Source organism: Callithrix jacchus, chromosome 15 (genome assembly GCF_049354715.1).
Source record: "Callithrix jacchus isolate 240 chromosome 15, calJac240_pri, whole genome shotgun sequence".
Lineage (NCBI taxonomy): Eukaryota > Metazoa > Chordata > Mammalia > Primates > Cebidae > Callithrix > Callithrix jacchus.
The window spans coordinates 89,561,468-89,587,525 of NC_133516.1; the positions used below are offsets into that span (position 1 = coordinate 89,561,468).

Here is a 26,058-nt window from a genome sequence, read left to right on the forward strand (position 1 = left end):
ACATAGGCTTTTGTGATTTTAGTTCACTTCATATAAAGTGCTTATACTAGAAAATGTTTGCAGTTTTTGTTGACTTGGTTAAAAGATAGTTCAAAGCTGATCACTGTTGGAGAAGTTTGATGACATGAATGTATCCTCATCTGTTTTTAAACTATGAAGTAAATTCTACAATGAAATCAGAGCATTGTTAATTACAAGTTTAACAGATGAATGGAGAGGAATGTGAATACTTTAACAAATCTCAAAATGAAGTTGGCTCTTATTTCAAATGCACATTCATCAGAAGGTAACTTTTCATCAAGAGGAAACTTTACCACAAATTTGCAATTTGGCCTGGTTACCCCGAAATCTGCCCAATATTACCCAATCTGTCTTGTCTTGTTTAAAAGTAGGTTCTTAACAAGCAAGAATTTCTTTCTTTCCAAAGGAAATTAGTCAGATTCTTGGCTCCATGAATTCTACGTTATCCGTGATAATTACTCATTTCTCAACAGTCTTTTAATTTCATCCCATGACTCTGAGGATAGCGTCCATGCTCTTTAAGGCCTTGCAAACGTATTGGCAATTTCTATACTTCAGACACACTGACCTTTTCGTTTTTCCAGTGGTTATAGTTTTCCCTAGGCCGTGCCGATGGTAGTTTAAAAACATGGCCTTAAAATTATTTGATTAACCTTGCATTGAGGTTCCCATCCCCTTGAATCTAGGCTGACTTGTGATGGTTATGACCAATAGATTGTGTCTGAAATGACACTCTTCTCCTGAAGTCATACAGATCATGTGTCTCTAAACTGATTCTCTTGGAACACTCAGAACACTCCCTCTTCAAACCCAGCTGCCATGCTATGAAGCCCAGGCCACATGGAGAGGTCCTAGTACATGTTCCAGCTGAAATCCCAAGCACAGGTCCCAGCTGACCGCCAACATCATTTCCAGCCATGTGTGGAAGCCATCCTGGATGTCCAGCCTTCATGAGCCTTCAGATGACTTCAGCCCCAGCTATTATGTAACGACATCCTTGTGAGACTCTAATAAAAAACCAGCCAGCTGAGCCCAGTCAACCTATAGAACTGATAGAAATACAATGAATGGTAGCTTTACGCTACTGTGCTTTGGGGTCATTTGTCATGCAGCCACAGTATCTGCAACAATGCTGTTTTCTACCATAGACTTTCTAAAGGTTTTTTTCCCCCTTTTTCTAAATAGCTTTTTCTGACCTTTATGCTCCTACATCCCACTCCTTTTTTCCAGGTAACTCTTACTTACTTTTCAGAATAAAACTGAATATTTACTTCTTCAGTCAAGTTTTCCTAATTACCTAATTTGGGCTAGTTTTCTTCCATTTCACTGCATTGTGAAGTTCTTGAATGTGGTAGGTTATTGACTGCAGTAGACAGTTAGGTCCGAATGTGAGAGTGATTCCACTTGCTAATACTCCTTTGAAACTCTGTAGATCCATTTTTGCTATAAAACCTAAGGGAGGTTTTTTAGTCATGAATAATTAATTAGCCAGTCGTGGTGGTTTATGCCTGTAATTCCAAGTTCTTTGGGAGGCTGAAATGAGAGGATGGCTTGAGGCCAGGAGTTTAAGACCAGCCTGGCCTTTGTCTCTACAAAAAATTACCAAAAAAATTAATGAAGTAATCCCTTTTGAAGTAGAAGAGCACTAAAACAGTCAGTCTAATAATCTCACTCCAGTTCAATTCAGTTCACTATTCAATGTTAAAACCCTTCTCTGTTTAGCTTTGGCTTGCCTGTCATTGGGAGGCCCATCGTGGGGGAGAAGGCTTTCTCAGCCTCTTCTGTCTGTCCTCAGTCTCTTCCTCTTACATTTACAGTGACTGTTTCTGATCTCTCTATGGTGAAACCAGTGGCAGAGTAGATTAGGACAAAGTGTATTTTCACTGTGGCTGTTACTGTCGTCATGTGAACCTGGAGCCTGGGGGACCCATGTGTAATGCTGGCACTTTCTCTGTTTAGAGCCATTCTGTGAGTTTCTCAGAGGCTTTCCCTCTGCACCTTTTCAGACCGCAGCTTTGTTAACATGTAAAATCAACATCTGTCCTTCAGCTGGCTGCCCCTCAATCCCATTCCTGGTAGGCTGGTTCCCCTCTGTTGGGACCACACTGAAGAATTCTCTTTGGGGCTGGGCACAGTGGCTCACACTTGTAATGCCAGCACTTTGGGAGGATCACTTGAGACCAGGAGTTTAAGACCAGCCTGAGCAACATGGCAAGACTTCATCTCTACTAAAAAATGTTTTAAATATAGGCATGGTGGCAGATGTCTGATGTCTGGGGAGGCTAAGGCAGGAGGATCACTTCAGCCCAAAATTTGAGGTTACGGTGAGCTCTGATCTCTAGACTGGTGACAGAGTGAGATCTTGTCTCGAAATACTTTTTTCAAAAGTAAAAGTTCTCTTTTATTAGGGCCCAGGTCAGCTCCTTCTGTTAGGAAGACTTTTAACCCTCAAGAGTTATGAAGGATTAATGGATATCTGGACAGTGGGAATTTTAGACTCTCAACTCAACTTGGGGTCTCACTATTTCAGGCCTGTCTAATCAAGCCCTTTCACCTGTGGACTCCTCAAAGGGGAGTCATATGTTTTTCCATAGGTTTCCCAAACTCCAGGGACATGTATCAAATTCTCTGAGTAAAGCCCCTTTCAGTTGGGTAAGTAGAGTGAGTGGGGCCAAGCTTCCTCACTGTAATGGGTGGGACTAGAGGAAAGCCCATTCTTTCTAGAGAATGTCTGTGCCTGAATTCTCCAAATTCTGATTAATTGACAAGACTCATAGATATTTGAGGTTAATAACAAGTCAAAGGTCACAAGATAGGTTTTTAGACCACTCTCTGAAAATCCCGCACGGGAGTCTGGTGTCTTAATTTGGAATGTGGAGCTTCTAATAACATTAAATTGAGATGAAAGGAGAAATTGCACATAAATCATAAACACTAAATTGGAAGGATTTTAGTTTAATGTCTTCTTCCCAGGACTTCTGTAAGAACCATGAGAGTCGAAATCTTGTCTGACTTTACTCGCCATGTGTGGTGCACTTAAAAAATGCTCAGTAAGTATTTATTGAGTGATGGATGAATAAATATATTTAGATTATGTCACTGACATTTTGTTTTCTATGAACTGTTTGCGTATCCATAATATGCATGTTTTATATGTAAAAGTACATAGTACATTTGACATACTCATATATCAAAAGTACATTATGACATACTTATAATTATGACATTTTGAGCTTCATTGTTTTCTATCAGTCCTTCAACAAATAAGTTACTTTCTTGGTGTATATTTTCTCAGGAGGAGAGTAATAAGTCTTTCATCTCAAAAATAGTAATTTCCCTCTAAAAAGGATAATGTAAATATGAAGTTAAATAGAAGAAAAAATGGAGAAGGGAAGTATTGTGGAGGATAAGGTTCTATTAGGTTTACTATTAGTCAATTATATTAAATGTACTATAAATATCCTATAGCTTTCTGTTTTCTTTCATAATAGCATGCATTAGATACATTTCTAAGCAGTAGGGATTGTCCCCACGTAATTATTGTTCCTGTGTGTGTAGCACTATAACATTTCCCATGTGATATGGTTTGGCTGTGTCCCCACCCAAATCTCATCTTGAATTGTAACTCCCACAATTCCCACGTGTTGTGGAAGCAAGCTGGTGGTGGTAATTGAATTATGGAGGTGGTCTTCTTTGCACTGTTCTCTTGATAGTGAATGAGTCTCAAGAGATCTGATAGTTTTAAAAATGGGAGTTTCCCTGCACAAACTCTCTTTCTTGGTGATGCCGTCGGCACCTAAGAACTGCCTTTCGCCTTCTGCCATGATTATGAGGCTTCTCCAGCCATGTGGTATTGTAAGTCCCTTAAACCTCTTTCCTTTGTAAATTGCCCAGTCTCACGTATGTCTTTATCAGCACTGTGAAAATGGACTAATACACCATGCTAAGAGGAAATAACTCAATACATACTTTGCTAGGATGAAAGAAGACATGCTTTACTGGAGGGGATGAGGAGGAGGCAAGGAAGAGCAGCAGCAAAGGAGAACAGCCCTCAGACTGCTGAGGAAATTATACCAGATTTCATCTCTGGTGCTCATTGCCTGCATCTCTGCAAGAATTCTCATCATGATACATTTCAGTCTTACATTCTGTGTGTGTGTGTGTGTGTGTGTGTGTGTGTGTGTGTGTGTGTGTGACACTGTGAGACTGGGAGTGCTCAGGTAATAGGGTTTTTGGAGTCACACTTCTAGTTCAGCCAACAAAAAACTAAGAATAGGACTTGTATGAGGGTTCTCCTCCCACCTACTTTTAGAACTGCCTCTTCCTGTGAACCCAGCTGCCCCCAGCCATCCAGGAATCTCAGTCTGGCACATTATCTGGTCTTGGTCTCTGATAATTAATGGCTTCTTTGATATGTGTCTCATTCATCTGGGCTGCTTCCTGTTGAAGAGTAAGCAGTGTAGATTAGTTGATTTGTGCTACTGAGACGATGAATTACACCTCCCAAAGGTTTTGCCGTTTTAACACTTGGACTTTCAAGAATTTAATTTTAATTTTTTACTTCTTGTCTTTCATGCTTCTTACCTGTTCGCCTTTCTTTCTTAATATAGTTTTTGAGCATTTTAGCTGGTGCCATGCATTTAGTAGACCCCGAGACACAGACTGCACCCCTCCCCTCATAAACAATGTAAAATATGTGCCACCACATTTATTTTAAAAATAAATAACTTATTAAAAATATGGAAGCATAACACATTTCGTTTCTGAGTCAAATCAATCGTCCTCTTACTCATTTGTCAGGAAAGGTAAAATCCATTTATTATGTTTGCTTCAATTTAGTATTCTAATAGTGGAATATGTACTTGCTATAAAGTTGGAGAAATATTTTGATTAGAAATATTTAGGTGCCCCTCATATTACATTACTTGACCTACACATCGAGTTAGTCTACTGATATTTGCCTTCCAGGCATGAGTAAATCAATTTTCCCTGCGCTGTTATTCCCACTTTGGTAACCTAGAGTAACTCCTATAGTTTATATTCAGATTGATTGCAAACTCCCCACCCCTGACCACTCATCTTAAATGATATACCAGTAAGCTCTGCTGCCTGCATTCAGGTTAGACTGCCCTAACATGCCCATCAGGGCATCATAGCCAAGGCCGTTGTGTACTTTTCTCATGGTAATTCTCTGGTTTTATGAAGAGCTAGTTCCACATAGATACATATCTCTGTATAAAGTCATGTTTTAAAAATCCCCAGTAATTTATTCTCCCTGTAGAATTTTGTGGTTTTTATCTCAGTTTTCCTTTATTTCATATGTATTATTTTATCCTTATCTTCTAAAGGGAGCGTCGAACAAAATAGACCTGTAAGTCATATCAGTATATGACTCATTTCTCCAAAGTTATCATACTAATTTGATACTGCATGCTTTCTCTCCTACATTAGTATCTGGCTTCCTTTCCTTTATGAAAAGGAAGCTGCTTTTCTCATTAACACTTTAAAGAGGACTAACTAGTTTCTGTTCTCTCTGCTCCCTGGGATTGAAATTGATTAATTAAGATAAACAAAACATAAAATTATAATGCAGAGATGAAGATAATTAAAATCCAATAGAATAGCAAGTTTATAGTTAACAAAAAGGGTTGGTTAATAACAATGGTTAGTAAAATAGAGTTGCCTAAGATTAATTACATTGATTATTGTTCTACCATATTTCTATCAAGTTCATACGTATATTTCCTGCCCAGTAAAACAACTGAAATAATTTTTTAGTAAAGAACATACAGTTCAACAGTTAACTGTCTACTGTATAAGATTTTCTTTTAAAAATAATGTATTTAGCTTATTTATTTCTTCTAAAGGGTTCTTAAAATTTAAAAAAGCAATTAATATTTTATGTCTCTATTTTGTCAACCTCGTACACAAATACAGTTGATGACCTGACACAAGGGCTGCCCCTATAGCTTGAAGGTCAAGTCGTCAACTGTCTATTTGTACTGTTGAATTTCTCCAACAGTAGCAAAGGAGAGCATGCTTCCAGCTGGAGCTGAGTCCAAGCACACAGCCAGTCCTGCACATGCATGCCTGCAAATAGGGAAGCCCAAGTAGGAGAAGAGGAAAGAGGTTGTATGGATTTGGGAAGAAGCCTGTGATTATTCCCAGGAGGAAAAGAGAAAAAACAGGTCTCCTCAGTATGGGGTAGAATTACTGACTTATATTTAGGATTTATTGTTTTTTAAAGAAAATTGATTAACTATTTCTGCAATTTTGACATTGTAGTAAAGATGCTACTGGTCTTCTCTGACCACTCAGGTGAGAAATGTGGAAGGAAATGGGGAAAGATTCAAATACTTAAGTGTGAAGAGAAAACCACCAGTGTCTCACTCAAGTTTTGTGTCAAATGTTTCATTGTTTTTTTTTTTTTTTGAGATGGAGTCTTGCTCTGGCACCCAGGTTGGAGTGCAGTAGCGCTATCTCAGTTCACTGCAACCTCTGCCCCCCAGGTTCAATTGATTCTCCTGTCTCAGCCTCCCAAATAGCTGAGATTAAGACATACACCATTACACTTGGCTAATTTTTGTATTTTTATTAGAGACAGGTTTTACCGTATTGTTCAGGCTGGTCTCAAACTGCTGACCTCAGGTCATCTTCCTGCATCAGCCTCCCAAAGTGCTGGAATCCCAGCACTTCCGGGCAGGCATGAGCCACCGTGCCTGCCTGGAGCGTTTCATTCTTTACATTCAGTGACAAATTGGCATTTATATACAAGGGAGAAGGAAAATAAAGTTTGTCACACTCTGCTAGATCCACAAACATGCAGAACAGCTTTTGTTAGCAGAGCTCTTTCACAGTGAGAGAGGTCAAGTGGTTTAATTTTCCTGGGTAATTCTTCAGTATTCCCTCTGCTTTTCTTCCAGAACACTAACTCTGATTAAAAAAATATATATATATATATTCATGTTACAAATCATTATCAAGACGTTTCTTTCTAAAGGCATCACCCATCAGCCTTTCCTGAGCTTCCTTCATCCCCTGAACAACTTGCTCGGCACTGATGTAGAAATACTTGCAGCTGCAGTTTCCATTCTCATTGATGATTTCAGGATGCGCCTTACCACTGGGATCCAAACAAACGATGTGTGAAATATAACTCTATCAGGGAAAAATCCTCATCCTTGCGTCCTCCTTCATCCTCAAGGTTTACCATAACAAAACTATGAGAAAGTTCTGAAATTTCTAGAGGTTCTGCAAATTTGGGCTTTCAAGCATTGCAAGCTCCACACCATGACTTATGAATAATCACCATCAGGGGCAAACTGCTAGGAACTGACTGCATCTTTCTTTCCACCTTCATTTCCTCCCCAGTGAATATGATCTCCAAAACCTTATTTTTTCTTTGAACTATAAATCACGGATGATTCAACCAACAGATGCAATCTGTGAGTAGATGAAAGTGGGGCCTCTTCTTACAAAATTAACGTAGCTGGACTCAGAAAACCAGTGAAGAAGTCAATGCAAACATTTAAGACATAAAGCTTCTTTGGTTAAATCTACTTCTTTTCCTTATAGGTTATGTATTTCTTCCCAATTTTTCCCCTCTGGTGTATGACCAACAGTTCAAAATTTCCCATCTTGCCTCTTGGTACTAGTTGAATCATACAGTGCATACTTAATGCATAGTGAAAAAGCATCTAGCAGAAGTACACACCCGAAAACCACACCACCCTTTTAATACGTTCCCTACAAATTCTGTATTTAGCTGATTTATTTATTGTTATTTTTGGTTTTGCTTAATCCTCTATATATGACTGCAAATGAATTAATGAATTATCCCTTCTGGAACTTCTTGGTCATTTTTTCCCTTTTTAATGTTTTCACTATAAAAGGTAAGCTGAAACATTGAGACATTGTTCAAGTCAGTATATTTTATAATTCACAACTATGTCTTGGTGAATATTTTTACTTTACAACTTGGTAAATATTTGTACTGTAAGTAAGCAGTGAAATAAAGAAGTATGGTGAGAGCCAGTAGTTTTTAATGCAATGTCATAAATTTAAAGGTTCAGATGGGCCAGGGAGATAGCATAGGAATTGTTGCCAGATTTCCCAACTTTTCAAGAAAAGTCTAATTTTGCTTCTATAAAAATTTTCCTGATTTTAAAATCTCTTAAAATTAGTTTTCCAAAGAACACTATGCCGTTCTGCATCGCATGGAATAAATAATTCTGTGCAATCTCTGGGTGACCTTTTGTGATTTCTTATGTAAAATTGAGAATGTAGTTTTTGTAATTAGGCAGCCTGGGGTTCAGGCCATGCAGACTCCTGTGGGTCATTGAGCAAGTGACTCAACTGTACTGCGCTTCATAGTCTCATCTGTCTCATGGGATAATAATTGCAATTCTCCCAAAGGATTTATGAGGGTTAAATGAGGTAATGTATATGTACAGCTTAGCACAGGATGGACACATAGCAAGTATCCAAGTACATTTGGTGATGTTGTTGGAAGTGGATTAGGCAAAAATTCAGTTGAGGGAGTTTGAATTTAAAACAGACAAGGAAATACTGAAATGTCTGAGCATAATTGGAATAAACTAGGTTAGGTTTTCTTGGAGGTTCCAAAGATACAGTAGATTTTTATAGTTTTGTAGTGATGATTTAGGGAATTATATCTAGAAACATATCTGTTTTCTACTCCTTTTTCTATATAGACTCAGCGTGCCGATTTTCCACCTGATGCCAGCCTCTGGTGGCTGGCTAGCTTGAAGCCCGCTGCAACCTGACAATTGCCTTCTGCAAATTTAGATGTCACCACAGAGTATCAAGAGAGGAAATGGAAGGGAGAACTTTTCTGTTACTTGTTATGGGTCCTCCTCGTTCCAGAAGTTAGCAATTAAAATCATGGCAATGTTCTATTATTTAAGAAGATGAAACAAAGTAGTGTTTGGTCCTTAGTATGTTTCAGCACCTAGAACAGTGCTTGCACATAGCAGGATCTTAATAAACATATGTAGAGTGAGTAATTGGAAGTTAATTCTTTTATGATATCGCATTAAGATTAATGGGTTCTATCCACATTAAACAACTTTAAGTTTTGGAATGGTGAAAATACAAAAAAAATTATTTGAGATAAGCCTTGTTCACAGTTCAACAATCATACTTTTTTACATGTCTATATGTAATATATCCAAAGGTTGTGTCTCCATTGTTTAACCCCTTCCTCACCTCTTAGTAAGGGGCACAGAGAAGTTTGGCCTAACTCACTGACAATGAAGGCTCTTCAGATCTACATAAGGTCTGAACTATTTGTCTAGAACTTTATGATACGGTATCTTTATGCATGTAGATTTCAAAATTCACTTGCCATTTTTGTTGCTCATGGATGTAAGTGATTTCATTGGTTGATTGTTCACATGATCTTAAACACTTAACTGTAACGCTCATGTTGTCAGCTATGAGCATGGGCTGGTTCTCAAAGCCCACTTTGTAAATGGAATGGCCTTTTATATTGCAGCTGGTAGTGTTGCTGTTGTTTTGGGTGTTGATTATCATTGTTACTAACACAACCTGTAGACATGGTGGCATCCTACATTGCCGCTTGAATGAATTCGATGTCAGGATGTGCTTCAAATTCTGAGTAAAGATTAACACAGTTTACCCTTTTCCATGAATTTTCCCTGTCACATATTGTTACTGAATTTGTTTTTATTTTGGTATGTTTTAATATTTTTTGTACTATTAGTGCACTTCCTCTGTGTAATTTTATTTAAGTTTCTTGAGCATTAAACCATTAATCTAAAATAGAGGTCATTTGTTCAAACTTTTCTGAGGTTTTATTTTCAGCAGACTTCTTCTTAAGACACCTTTTATTTCCTTGTTTCTCAGACTGTAAATGAAAGGATTTAGTAAGGTAACTACTATTGTAAATAAAATTGCAGCTTGTATATCATTATCTCCTTCTTCAAGCAAATTTGGTCTAATGTATAAGAAAAAAATAGATTCATAGTATAAGGAAACTGACAAAAAGTGGGATGCACAGGTAGAAAAGGTTTTGGCCCTTCCCTCTTTGGATTTCATTCTGAAAACAGTAAGAAGAATGTAGACATAAGATATTAAGACACTACCTATGGTAAAGACTTAAACTGAACCCGAGAGGATGAATAGTTCCAGTTCATTGACATCAGGATCAACACAGGAGAGTTTATACAAGGGAAGAATGTCACAGTAAAAGTGGTTGATGTAATTTGATCCACAGAAAACTAACCTGAATATAAGCCCTACGTGAATCATGGAATGCAGGTTTCCAGCTATGAAGACCCCTGTGGTCATTTGAATGCAGAGTGTCTTGGACATCATGTTGTGGTACTGTAGTGGGCTGCATATGGCCACATAGCGGTCATAGGCCATTGCCGCCAGAAGAAACCAGTCTGCAGTTTCCACGGTGCAAAGAAAATAAAACTGTACTGGACATTCACAGAGGGAAATCCTGTTGTCCTCTGAAAAGAAGTTCTGTAACATTTTGGGGTTAACGGCAGAGGCACAGCAAGAATCCATAAGAGCCAGGTTTCCCAGAAAGATGTACATTGGTGTGTGAAGTCGATCGTGTGTGCAAATCAATGCCATCCAACCAGTATTCCCCACCAGGGTGATCAGATAGACAGCAAAGAACACCACAATCAGCAGCATCTTCAGCTCTGGGTGATCTGTAAATCCTGTGAGGATAAACTCATTTTTCACGGTGTGATTTTCTTCAGCCATTTCTGATTTCTCTGAAAAAAAAAAAAAAAGTAGAGAAATAAGGTACTAATTTATAATACACCCAAAACAACTATCAAGCTCTTTGGCTCAAAAGGACAGAGGCATCTTCCACAATGCTCCATTTTGCTTGGAATTTGGTGCATGCCCAATTCATAGCGAGAACTAATCTTCTGAAGCTGTTGCCAATTTGTCTATTGGTTGAGCATCTTTCTAGCATATTTTTGAAGAAAACTATCTGATTGGATGCACACAGATGGCTTTTCAGGTCTTGAGAGAAGTATTCAGAACACAAAGCTTCTCTATATAGGATAGGTAAGGGTGATTCATAATGTAAGTGTCAGTCGTTGGTATCAGTGTTCCCAGTTTCAATGTTTGTATAGGGAGTGGTTAGCAATGCGCTCAAAAAACTGTTTTTGTACACTAATGTTAACAGCAACATTACTCTCAATAGCCAAAAGGTGAAAACAAGCCAAATGTTCATGGGCAGATGAATGGATAAATACATTGTGGTGGAATATTATTCAGTCTCGTAAAGGATTGAAATTCTCACACTCGTTATAACATGATTAACCTTGAGGACATAATGCTGATGGAAATAAGCCAGACAAAAAAGGACAAATATTGTGTGATTTCAGTTCCATGAGAAAGCTAGAATAATTGAATTTATAGGGAAAGAAAGGTGAATGGTAGTTGCCAGGGGAAGGGATTGACTGGGAGCTGTTGTTTAATGGGTAGAGTATTTCTGTTCGGGAAGATGAAAATGTTCTAGAGATAAATGATGGTGATTATTGCATAGCAATATGAATGCCCTTAATGCCACTGAACTGTACACTTAAATATGGCTGAAATGATACACTTTATGCTGTCCATAATTTACCTCAATAAAAATATTTTTTAAATACTATTTTTCATCTGCCTCTTTCTAGCAAATTACTATCTCTGATGTTAGTGGAGTATATACTTGAAAATATGCTCTGGGGAGAAGATAACTATTTACAGGATATTTATATGTCTGGGAGTTGGGGGGGTGAAAGTGTTATAGATGGAAGCTGGGAGAAAAAAGCAAAAGGCGGTATTTAAAAATCCAGCCAGCACAGTGGCTTAAGTCTGTACTCTCAGCTCTTTGGGAAGCTGAGGAGGGAGGACTACTGAAATCCAGGAGTTCCAGACAAGCCTAGGCAACATAAAAAGGCTCTGTCTCTGCAAAGAGAAAGAAAAGGAAATAAAATTAACAGGGCATGGTGACATGGTCCTGTAGTGCCAGCTACTGGGGAGGCTGAGGTGAGAGTATCCATTGAGCCTGAGAGATGGAGGCTGCAAAGAGCCATGATGACATCACTGCACTCCAGCCTGCATGACACAGCGAGACCACGTTTCAAAGAAACCAACCAAAATAAAAAGGCCTTCCCTGTCACTAATGATAGCACGAGTAAAAGTACGTATGTGCATAATGAAATTCATGCTATTAAAAGCAACTGGAGAAATCCTAAAAGTTAAAAATCAATCATCTAACTACATATCAAAAAATTATGAATAATATCAAATGTCAAACACAAATTTTCAGTAAATTTGATAAAGCTTAGGTATGTGTGTTCTATAAAAAGCTCATATAAATGACTAGGAATAATTTCTAGAAAATAGGTAAAGCCCAGGAATAGAAAAATCTCAAAGAAAAAAACCTTTTAAAATAAATTAAAAATGTTTGATTTTATAACCGATCAGAGAAACATCATTCAGAAACACCTATGAAGCTATATTTATTTTGCCTATGAAAATAAGATTTAAAAAACTGATAATATTGAGTGTTATCTAGAATACAGTAAAATGGAAACTTTATCGTATTCCTGGTACAAATTGGTGTCATCATTAGAAAATAATTTGGCAGTAGATTAAAGAGACTCTTAAGGTTCATATTTTTTGGGCAGTGAAAATAAATCTGTCAAAAATAATAATGAAACGTTCAGAAAATAGGTACATATAGTGATGTTGATTGTAATCTCATTCATAATAGTGAAAAAGTTAAACATCTAAATGGTAACCGATTAGTTAACCAGTATGATTAAATGAATCGAATCATCCATATGAATGTATACTTTCAAATATTTTAAATGGTGGTTACCTGGAACATTTATTATAATAAAACAGACACAAAAATATTGCACAAAAACAAAATAAAAATTTTACTTGCAGAATAGCCCTAATTGCCAAATACTTACAAGTAAATATAACAGATGTTAGCACAGAAGCGCACATCACAATGTTATAACTAGCTTTTGCTATATAATAAAGATTATCGGTCATGTTTTTTTCATTATATTTGCCTCTATTTTAACTCTTCCACAGTAACTATTCCTCATATTCAGAAAACGGTCTTTATTAAGTCCATAAAATGACACACTCTTAGATGTGCTTAACTTTGATAAGTTCACAAAAACCATCTGGGATTCAACTAACGTTTTCTGCACTTTACGAATCTACATGGAGAACATCACAATGCACTTACTGAACAAGTGCCTCCTTCATTCTCATGATGATGACACTGATAGTTCCAATAATAATCTGCTGACAGTCTTGCATGTACCTCAAATCATTCAGGGATATGTTCACATCTGGTGGTAATGCATTTTTATGGACCTTTACCTGTGAAAGCAGTATCTCCTTACTGTCAACTTTTACTCTTTTGAACATCATGTTTCTATGTTATTCCTAGATTGTATGATGATCACATTTCTTAAAATTGGAGGATATTTTTTAAAATGCTGTGACTAACCCCCTAGGTATGTCCTTGAGCATGGAGTTGTAACCTGTTGGAGCATGTTTTATTTCAATCGACCTTCATTTATTATGCTTACTTTTGGAAACATTGATGCATTGTCTTGATATTCAATGCCTGTTTTATGTTACCTACTTTCTTTAAAAGGTAGTGGAGACTGTTCTAGACATTTACACATGGATAACTTTCTGGATACTTATTGACCACAAGTACACTCCAAATTTTTGGAACAGAGAAAACGTTTTGAACAGACACAGAAAGATCTCTTCTATTTTAGTGTCTTGAAAATATTGCTGACTTTTAAATGTCAGATTACTTGGGGAATGACACCTTTAGGAACAATATTTAAAATGAACTTTGAAATGTATATACATATACTTTCAATACTTTTTCATTAACTGGTTACCTTTTCCACTTTAAAGTCACCCAACATAGAATTTCCTTCAGTTTTCTCAGTTTATTATAGTAAATTAAAGAGAAACGAGGTTTATATTGCTATTTGATTTCTCTAAGAATCAAGAGAAACCAGAACACTCCCTGAAACTATATTGGGGGTTTAAAAGATTAGTTTGAAATGATAGTCCTTGCTCATATAATTTTTTAGTATATAGGGAATGCCCAATACAAACATTTTCAACACTATTTCATTGTAGAGGTTACCACGTTATTAAAAGAAGTTTTAAATTCTTCACTAATGTATTCTGTTATTACTATAAAAGCGTGCTCTTATTTATTTTTGGAGAAATGTAGGCTCCTCTTGAATTTATAAGTGATACAAATTAATGATAGTCAATTGTCTAGAGTTTACACAATAGACTTTAGATCTAGAAAAAGAATTTAAGAATCTTAAACATTGAAAAATTAGAAATGTAAGGAAAAAGAAAACCATAAATAACTCAGAGAAAAGAATGTTTCAGAAGAATCCATTTTTCTAGCAATAATAAGTGTTAAATTCTCACCTCAATTTTCCCGATAAGAGTTTTAAAGAGACCAGTTGGTTGCCTGGTATTAGTTTTTAACTTAGACATAGCAATTAAGCTATTTTCTTGATCATTTAGGAGAATATTCGTACAATGATATCAATGTTAATATTTATGCCATTGTAGAGAATGACCCAACTATTCAAAATAATTCTTAGAGGATTTATTTGGCATTGACATCAAGGTATAGCCTAAGAGACCTAATCTTCTGAACATTACATATTAAATTGGATTAATTAAGCTTATCTTTTGAGACCTGGGGAATAAAGCAAAAAGCCGATTAATAAATTTCGAGAGGCCATTATCTTGGTTTTCATTCATTTGAGTTTATACCACTTATCCTTATCATCAACCTGAATATAAAATCCTTAGTGTGAAGAAAATATTCATACTAGAATGGTCAGCAAAGGCTTCATGGAGGAATTGAAAACTGAGCCAGGATTGGTTTGCCTCAGAGGGGAGATTGCTTGTTGTGAGCAGAAGTTGGAAATTAACTCATTCTCTCTATTTTTTTCTTTGGTTAGTGATAGCACTATTATATTTCAGGGGCTCTGGCCTTACTGTAATTTTTTAAATTTATTTTTTAATTAGCTCATAAAAATTGCATATGTTTATGGCATACAACATGATGGTTTAGTATATGGATATATTGTGGAATGGCTAAATCAGGCTCATTAACATGTATTGCCTATATACTTACTATTTTTTTGTGTGTAATAACATTTAAAATTTATACTCAAGCATTTTAAAGAAATCAATACATTGTTTTAACTCTAATCACATATTGTACAACAAATCTCCTGAATGAATCTCTCAGTCTAACTAAAAGTTTGAATCACTTGATCAATATCTACTCACTTCACCATCCAACTGTTCATAACCACTCTGCTGTACTCTGCTCTATGAGTTTGACTATTTTCGATTCCACATATAATCAGATCATATGGTACTTGTCTTTCTGTATCTGGCTTATTTCCCTTACTATAATGTCTTCCAGGTTCATCCATGTTGTCGCAAATGACAGAATTTTCTTCTAAGTCGAATAGTATTCCATTGGGTGTATATACATGACGTTTTCTGTATTCATTCGTTGATGAACACTCAGGTTGATTTCATATCTTGGCTATCATAGACAAAGCTGCATGGTCATAGGAGTGCAGATATTTATTTGACATACTGAATTTATTTTCTTTGAATAGACACCTGGTAATGAGATGGCTGGTTGATATGGAAATTCTATTTTTTATTGGTTAGATTTGCCTCCATATGTTGTTTACAATGGCTGTATTAATTTTAATTACTAACAGTGCACAAGGGTTCCATTTTCTCCATATTCTCACCAACACTTGCTATCTTCTGTCTCTTTGATGAAAGTCATTCTGAAAGATCATATCTCCTGGTTTTAATTTGCATGTATCTGATAATAATGATGTTGAGCAATTTTTTATATATCCATTATTCACTCCTTCGAGTAACGTCTATTCAGGTCCTTTATTTGTAAAATCAAGTCGTCTTACTATTGAGTTATTTGGGTTCCTTATTGTAGGAGATCAGTGAGAGTGGTGAGAGAAGCTATAGAGAAAGGAGCAGGCCTTCTGAAAGGTCAGAAGGCTCTGCATAGCTTGGAGGTGGGGGAGAGAATTAGCTGAAGGCAGCTGTTCTTTTACCCTGAGGCAGAAGGTAAGGAGTAGATACAAGGAAGTGTAGCAGATCTTATCTAAATAGGTTTGCTTATTTATTTATGTTGTCCAAAAACTGACCTTTGACCATCTACCTCCCTGTAAGGGGAAACAATGTTAATTACCTAGAGATTGTGTTGGCTCCAGGTTTTTGTCTTTATGTCTGTGCTAAATAAAAGCAAGCAGCTCCAGCTGTTTGAGGCTGCTCTCTCTTCTTCCACCATCAGTGCTGGCAACGTCCTAGCTGCTCCTACACTGCATGCCTGTGTCTGAGTACTCCTTTCATCCATTGCTCAACCAGGGTCTGCGGGTCGGACCTGGGAGCTTATGTATTTTGGATATTAATCCCTTATTAGATGTGTGGTTTGCAAATATTTTCTCCCATTTTGTGGTTTGTCTCTTCATTCTATAGATGCTTCCTTTGCTGTGCAGCAGCTTCTTAGTTTAATGTAGTCCCATCTATTTTTGCTTTTGTTGTCTGTGAGTTAAAGGTTATATCCAAAAAATTGTCACCTAGACCAAGTCAAGAAGCTTTTTTCCTAACAGCTTTCTGGTTTCAGGTTCTACAGTTAAGTAATACATTTGGAGTTGATTTTTGATCATTAACTTTTGATGATCTATTTTAACTTTTAATTTTGATATTAAATTTTAATAAAATTAAACGATTATTTCACACTATGTATTTGATCATCAAATGTGGATGATCAAAGGTCGGTTTCCAGACAACATAAATAAACCCTATTTGGATAAATTCCCCTACACTTCCTTGTACCTACTCCTTGCTCTCTGTGTCAGGGGAAGCTGCCTTCTGCTTATTCTCCCCTGAAGCTCTGCAGAGCCTTCTGGCCTTTCAGAAGGCCTGCACCTTTCCCTGTAGCATCTCTCACTCCACTTCCCATGGGTATTTACTTCATTGTTACATCATTTTGTTGAAGTGACTTCTTTATCATTGTATGTTCTGTTCTAGGCAATTTTATTAAAAATCAATTGACTTTAAATGTATGGATTGATTTCTGGGCTTTCTATGATATTCTACTGGATTATGTATGGAATGCCAGTACTATGCTGTTTTGATTTGTAGTAAATATTGAAATGGGGCCAGTTTTTATTTTTTCTTTTTCTTTAGATAGACTGCTTCTGTCATTTGAATTTTTTAATGGTTCCATTATAATTTCATAATGTTTTTTTGTTCTGTGAAGAATGTTATTAAAATTTTAATATGGATTTCATTGAATCTGTATAGTTTTGAGTTGTGTGGACATTTTCACGTTATTAATTCTTCAAGTACATAAACAAAATATTTTCTGTTTTATCTGTGTCTTCAATCTCTTTCATCAATGTTTATAGCTATCAATTTACAGATTTTTTGCCTCATTGGTTAAATTTATTCTTAAGTATTTTATTTTCATTTAATGTTATTTTAAATGAGATTATTTTTTGGTTCTTCTTCAGATACTTTATTGCTGTTATATAGCAGTAGTACTTTTTGTATGTTGATTTTGTATCCTGCAAATTTATTGAATAATTTCTCAGTTCTAACAGTTTTTCCATAGAGTCATTAAGGTTTTCTATACTTAAGACTATGTTGCCTTCAAACAGAGAAAATTTTACTTCTTTCTTTCCAACATAAATACATTTTATCGATTTTCTTGCCTAATATCTCTGGCTAGGACTTCCAGTTCTATTGTGCATACAAGTAGTGACAGTAGGCATTCTTGTCTTGTTTTCTATCTTTGAGAAAAAGCTTTTAGTTTTTCATGTTAAGTATGATGCGACCTCTGTGTTTGTCCTATATGGCCTTCATTATTTTTAGGTACATTTCTTATATACCTAATCTATTGAGAGTTTTTATCATATGGAAGCATGTTTAATTTTGTCAAATGCTTTTCTGCATGCTCCAATTTTCTTCCTGTTATTGTTTTCTACCATTGTTGTTGGAAAGGATGCTTGATATTATTTCAGTCTTCTTGAATTTTTAAAGACTTTTTTGGTGACCTAACATATAATCTACCCTGGAAAACATTTCATGTGCACTTGAGAAAAATGTATACTGCTCAACTATACCGCTGCTGTTGGTTGAACTATTCTGCCTATGTCTGCTAGTTTCCTTTGGGCTATAGTGTTGCTAATGTCTACTGTTTCTTTATTGATATTTTTTGTCTTAATTTTCTGTCCATTGTTGAAAGTGAGATATTGAAGTCCCTCACTATTATTATATTGCTTTCTATTTCTTCAGTTCTGTTAGTATTTGCATTATGTGTATTTAAGTGTGTGAAGATTGGTGTATATATGTTCATAATTATTATAGTATTTTGTTGGAGTGACTTATTTATCATTATATAATGACCTTCTTTGTGTTTTATATCCGTTTTTGACTTAAAGTCTAAATTGTCTGATAAAAGTATTTCCTGACCTCATGATCTGCCAGCCTTGACCTCCCAAAGTTCTGGAATTACAGGCATGAGCCACCATGCCCAGCCTCTAAATAAACTTTGTGTCTTATTCTATTTTGCTGATACTTCTGGATCTTCCATAATGTATATATTGGTTCACTTAATGATGTCCAATAATTTTCATCTACTTTATTCATCCTTTTTCATTCTTTTTACCCTCTGTTGCTCTGACTGGGTAACCCCAAATGACTTTTCTTCAAGTTCACTGATTCATTGTTTTACATGATTGAATCTGCTGCTGAACTCTTTATGGACTTTTTCATGAAGTCATCTAAAACTCCAGAGTTTCTGTTTGGTTCTTTTTAATGGCTTCTATTTCTTTAAGTCTCTAATTTTATTGATTGATTTCATTATTACATTTATTGGTTTATCTATGTTCTCTTGGATTTTACCAAGCTTCTTTAAGGTTATTATTTTCATTCTTTTTAGGCAGTTTGTAAGCATCCATTTCTTTAGGGTCAGTTACTGGTGCTTTATTTTGTTTCTTGGTTGGTGTTTCTTTTCCCTGATTGTTTGTGTTCCTTGTGGCTATATATTAGTGTTTGTAAATTTGAAAATGTAGGCACCTATTTCAGTGTTCATAGACTGGCTTCAGTAAGAGATGCCCTTCAAAAGTCAATCGGTCTACAATTCTTGTTAGGCCATTAGGTGGACTTCATGTGTGGGTGGACTTGCTGTTGGAGTTCTTAACAGGTTGGCCTTGAGCTAGTGTTCACTGGGATGCATGATGATCTTGGATCTATGGGGGAATTGCCTACCTCATTGGGCCACAGGGTTTTTCCTTGATGTTGGGTTGTTCTGTGCCCTGGGGTTTGGATGCCAACTTGGTCCATGGAGCTGGAGGTGTTATTCTTGAACTGGGTTGGGCATGAAACTTGCGTCTTAAGGGGTTGGGCTTGAGTTTCTTAATCCGGAGATCTAATTTGATTGCACTGTGGTCTGATAGACTCTTTGTTATGGTTTCGATTGTTTTGCATCTGCTGAGGAGTGATTTACTTCTAATTATGTGGCAATACAACCATAAAAACCCTAGAAGAAAACCTAGGCAATACCATTAAAGGCATATGCATGGGCAAAGACTTCATGACTAAAACACCAAAAGCAATGGCAACAAAAGCCAAAATAGACAAATGGATCTAAATGAACAAAGGAGTTCTACACAGCAAAAAAAACTATCATCAGAGTGAACAGGTAACCTACAGAATAGGAGAACATTTTTGCAATCTATTCATCTGACAAAGAAGTAATATCCAGAATTTACAAGGAACTAAAACAAATTTACAGGATAAAAACAAATAACCCCATGAAAAAGTAGGTGAAGGATATGAACAGACCCTTCTCAAAAGAAGACATTTACGTGACCAAGAAACATGAAAAAAAGCTTTTCATCACTGGTCATTAAAGAAATGCAAATCAAAACCACAATGAGATACCATCTCATGCCAGGTAGATTCGTGATCATTAAAAAGTCAGGAAACAACAGATACTGGAAAGGATGTGGAGAAATACAAACACTTTTACACTGTTCGTGGGAGTGTAAATAAGTTCAGTCGCTGTGGAAGACAGTGTGGTGATTCCTGAAAGATCTAGAATCAGAAATACTATTTGTTTCAGCAATACCATTACTGGGTATATACCCAAAGGATTATAAATCATTCTACTGTAAAGACACATGCACATGTATGTTTATTGTAGCACTATTCACATTAGCAAAGACTTGGAACCAACCCAAATGTCCATCAATGATAGACTAGATAAAGAAAATGTGGCACATATACACCATGGAATACTATGCAGCCATAGAAAAGAATGGGTTCATGTTCTTTGGATGAATCTGGAAACCATCATTCTCAGCAAACTAGCACAAGAACAGAAAACCAAACACCACATGTTCTCATTCATAAGTGGGATTCGAACAGTGAGAACACATGGACACAGGGAAGGGAACATCACACACCAGAGAACACATGGGCATAGGGAAGAGATAGATGACAACACAATAATAGTGGAGGACTTCAATATTCTATTGGTAGCACTAGCCAGGTCATCAAGGCAGAAAGTCAACAAAGAAGCAATGGATTTAAAATATACCCTAGAAAAAATGGACTTCTCAGATAATTACATAGCATTCCACCCAACAGCTGCAGAATGTATGAACACCTTTATACGCACAAACTAGAAAATCTAGAGGAGATAGATAAATTTCTGGAAATACATAACTCTCTTAGATTAAATCAGGGGGACATAGAAACTCTGAGGAGGCCAAAGAGAATCAGTATTAATATAATGGTGATTTAACACTTGCCAACAAATAAGTCCAGGACCAGATAGATTCATAGCTGAATTTTAATCAGACATTCAAAGACGAATTGGTTTCAATCTTATTGAAACTGTTTCAAAAGATAGAGAAAGAAGAAATCCTTCCTAAATCATTCTATGGAGCCAGTACTACCCTAATACCCAACCAGGATAGGACATAAAAAAGAAGAAAACTACAGACCAATATCCATGATGAACATAGACACAATAATCCTCAGCAAAATACCAGCTAACCAAATCCAACAGCATATCAAAAAGATAATCCATCATGACCAAGTGAGTTTTATACCAGTGATACAGGGATGGTTTGACATATGCAAGTCAATTAATGTGTTATGTAACATAAACAAAATTAGAAGCATAACTCATATGATCATCTCAATAGATGCAGAAAAAGCATTTGACAAAATCCAGCATTCCTTTATTATTAAAACCCTCATCAAATCAGCACAGAAGAGACATACCTTAAGGTAATAAATGCCATCTATGACAAACCTACAGCCAACATTATACTGAATGAGGAAAAGTTGAAAGCATTCCTCTGAGAACTTGAACAAGACAAGGTTGCCCACTTTCACCACTTCTCTTCAACATAGTACTGGAAGTTGTAACCAGAGCAATCAGACATCCAAATCAGTAAAGAGGAAGTCAAACCCATTGCTGTTCACTAATGATGTGATCATACACCTAGAAAACCTTAAAGACCCCTTCAAAAAGTACCTAGATCTGATAAATGAATTCAGTAATGTTTCAGGATACAAAATTCATGTATACAAATCAGTAACACTGCTATAAGCTAACAGTGACGAGGTGAGACTCAAATCAAGAACTCAACCTTTTTTACAATAGCTTAAAAAAAAACCACTTAGGAATATACCTAACCAAGGAGGTGAAAGAGCTCTACAAGGAAAACTGCAAAGCACTACTGAGAGAAATCATAGATAACACAAACAAATGGAAACACATCCCATGCTCATGGATGGGTAGAATCAATATTGTGAAAAGGACCATACTGCCAAAAGCAATCTACAAATTCAATGCAATTCCCATCAAAATATCACCATCGTTCTTTGCAAAACTAGTAAAAACAATGCTAAAATTCATGTGGAGCCAAGAAAGTGCCCACATAGCCAAAGCAAGACTAAGCAAAAGGAATAAACCTGGAGGAATCACATTACCTGACTTCAAACTATAATATAAGGCTATACTCACCCAAACAGAATGGTACTCGTATAAAAATAAGCACATAGGCCAATGGTACAAAATCCAGAACCCAGAAATAAAGCTAAATAATTACAGCCAAGTGATCTTTGACAAAGCAAAGGAAAACATAAAGTGGGGAAGTTCAACAAATGGTGCTGGGTTAATTTGCAAGCCACATGTAGAAGATTGAAACTGGATCCTTGTCTCTTACCTGATACAAAAGTCAAGTCAAGATGCATCAAAGACTTAAATCTAAGACCTGAAACTATAAAATTTCAATTCTAGAAGATAATGTCAGAAAAATCCTTCTAGATGTTGGCTTAGGAAAAGACTTTATGATCAAGAACCCAGAAGCAAATGCAATGAAAACAAAGATAAATAGATGGGACTTAATTAAACTAAAAATCTTTTGCACAGCAGAAGAAATAATCAGCACCCCAAACAGACAAGTCACAGAGTGGGAGAAAATTTTCACAACTTTGCATCCAACAAAGGACTAATATCTAAAATCTACAAAGACCTAAAAATAAATCAGCAAGAAAAAAACAAACAATCCCATCAAAGTGGGATAAGGACCAGAATAGGTAATTATCAAAGGAAGATATAAAAATGGCCAAGAAACATGAAAAAAATGCTGAACATCACAAATTATCAGGGAAATGCAAATTAAAACCACATTGGGATACCACTTTACTCTTGCAAGAATAGCCATAATTTAAAAATAAAAAATAATAGATATTGGCATGGATGTGGTGAAAAGGGAACACTTTGCACTGCTGGTGGGATTGTAAACTAGTACGACCACTATGGAAAACAGTATGGAGATTCCTTAATAAACTAAAAGTAAATCTACCATTTGATCCAGCAATCCCACTACTGTGTATACACTCACAGGAAAAGAAGTGATTATATGAAAAAGACACTGGCACACACATTTATAGTGGCACAATTCACAGTTGCAAAAATATGGAACTAGCCCAAATGCCCATCAATCAACAAATAGATAAGGAAAATGTATACCATTGAATATTACCAGGCATGAAAAGAAAATAATTAATGGGGTTCACAACAAACCCAATGGAGTTGAAGATTGTTATTCTAAGTGAAGTAACTCAGGAATGAAAAGCCAAACATCGTATGTTCTCACTTATAAGTGGGACCTAAGGTATGAGGATGCAAAGGCATAAGAATGATACAATGAACTTGAGGTACTCAGGTGAAAGGGTGGGAAGGGAGTGAAGGATAAAAGACTATAAACTGGGTACAGTATACACTGCTCCAGTGATGTGTACACCAAAATCTCAGAAATCACAACTAAAGAACTTATCAATATAATCAAATACCACCTGTTCTCCCAAAATCTATTGAAATAAAATAGAAATAACTACAAATTAGCCCAAATGTTAATCTTTGTATATATAAAGAGGTAAAATTATGATATTAACCGATGAGTCAACAAGGAGAGTCATGTTATCATGTCATTCAATATGCCACTTCCTGAAGTGACAATACTGTCTAGGCAAGTAAGAATTGTCAGAACACAATATTCCTAAGTGAACTAATCACCTCTAGAATTACTTTCCCCTTAACCATTTCTCCATGCTTCAATCTAGTGTCTATCTTCAGCCATTGTTCCAGGATCTTATCTGCTAATTTTCATAGTAAACATTCTTGCACTTTAGTGTGAAATGGTCTTGAGAAAGACGTGATTGATTCCACGAAGTTGATGAAAATTGTGTTGGATAGCCACTTGAATGAAATGTAAAGCCCTATTGACGAATAGGGTCTGAGACATAAAACAATTAAAATAGGAAAAAAGAACAAATAAAATAAAAAACAACAAATTCAAAAGAGAAAAATTTGTACAATAAAAAAGTAATGCCCCTGTGGTGTCACTGACTGTTTTAAAAAATCAATCTATTATTATTGTTATTACTATCATTTCTTGAAGTAAAAAGTTAAATAAAAGTTACTTTAAATTTTCATTCTTTAATTTTCTGGAAAATAATACCAAGTAAACCCTTGATATTTGATTCATTCTTTTTAAAACAAATTTAAAATTAAGTATGCATTTGTGGTTATAACTAAACTTTGGTTAAAGATGAGATAAAATAATTATTTTCATAATTTTTAATTTTATTTTTCAAAATAATATTTTAAACATGTCTGTTTTCCTCTGCATACTATAAAATGAGATTTAAAAAATATTAATTTTATCAGATATTTTTACTTCATCACCAGTAACTGTCAGATAAAGCCTTCTTGTAATTCTGTGTTACCCAATGACTATGCCTGCCATTTCAGATAGCAGCCAGGACAGTTCACATTTATTAATTTAAGAGGAGGCCAGAGCCTCACAACAGTGTTACCCTCACTCTGTTTTTATTTCTGAGCATACCTTTGATATGCCAGACAGAGAGAACAGATTAAGACAGAATCTCATTTTTGAGTCCAATTTTATTCCATAAAAATACATTTGGGAAACATTTGTAATGATGTGAGAGCTAAGTATCACACTAGAATTAAGGATTCATTGAATTGGGGAAAAAAAGGAACATCAGAAAGGAAGAGTTAGTTTTCCATGGAAAGGGTTCTGTGATTTCAATTCCCAGGGAGTGTCCTGGCATAGGAGTGAGATGACAATTGCCCAGGGAGGTTTGGTGACCTATGTGCAAAAGGGACCTTCAAGAGGGACCCATGTAATCTTTCAAAATCTTACATTGTACCGGTATTGCGTAGCATCAGAAAGGCAAAAATGATGCATTTTGACGTTTCCTGGATGCATAGGGGAAGAGGTCAAAAGCACTTACTCAAAAATTAGTGGAGGAAGAGTAAGAGAGGCAGAGCCAGCAGACCTAAAGCCTTGTGGATTGGATAAATAGACATCTTAGCTGAAAATCAGTGTAGCCTGAGGATTAGCCATGCATGTAGATACCTGAAGTGATGGTGCCACCAAGAAATAACCAGAGGGTGAAATAGGTTCAACCATCTCAAAGAATCATAGCTTGGACAGAGCTCATATATAACCTGGCACCTGTGCTCAGTGCTATGATATCAGGATGTAGGTAGTGTTGGGTAAACCTAAATGGATGCGATTTAATTTGAAACAAAGAGATCTTCACATGTAGGGGTATAATTCAAATGAACTAGGTTAGATTTTCTTGGAGGTTACAAAGAAAAACTAGGTGGTTATATTTTCATATTGATGAGTTAGGGAAGTGGAAATGCATCTCCTCTCCTATTACTTTTTCTGTACAGACTCAGTATATTGATTTTTCTTGTGATGCCAGCCTCTGGTGGCTGGCTAACCTGGAGCACCTGACAATTGCTTTGTGGGAATTTAGACAGGCCCTCAGAGCAAGAGGTGGAAGGGAGATTTATTTCTATCATGTGACATAGGTCCTTCTTAATCCAGAAGTTAGTAATAAAAATTGCGGCAATATTCTATTCTTTAAGAAGACGGAAAAACTGGCATTGTTTGGTAACTGATATGGCCCAATACTCAGAACAATGTCTACCTATGGCAGGATTTCAATAAACAGATGTCGAGTGAATAATTAAAAAGTGATTTTTTTAAGTGATAATCACATTAAGCCATCACTCTACCCACAATCCCAACTTCAGGTTTTGCAATAGTGAAAAGACAAAAACAATTATTTTAGATAAGCTCTACCTTCCCTTACCTGTATTCTAACCTTACCTATTGCCACTTAATGTGAATGTGTTATTAGATATTAATTTTTTTTTACTTTTGACTAAAATTTTACTTACAATTTGTGCATTCCTCTGTGTAATTTCACATGGATGTTTTCGCTGCATTGAAATCATTAAGCTATAGTAGAGGTCATTTGCTTCCAGCTTTCTGGAGA

The 26,058-nt window shown here is 36.0% G+C and overlaps 1 protein-coding gene across 1 annotated transcript; it reads right to left on the minus strand.

The window, feature by feature from the left end:
- Positions 1-9,626: 9,626 nt before the first annotated feature.
- On the minus strand, positions 9,627-10,791 carry LOC128929779 (olfactory receptor 5K1-like). Its single transcript, XM_054246077.2, is given in 1 exon segment — positions 9,627-10,791. A coding segment is annotated over 1 exon segment (951 nt). The 5' UTR covers positions 10,783-10,791; the 3' UTR covers positions 9,627-9,831.
- Positions 10,792-26,058: the final 15,267 nt, after the last annotated feature.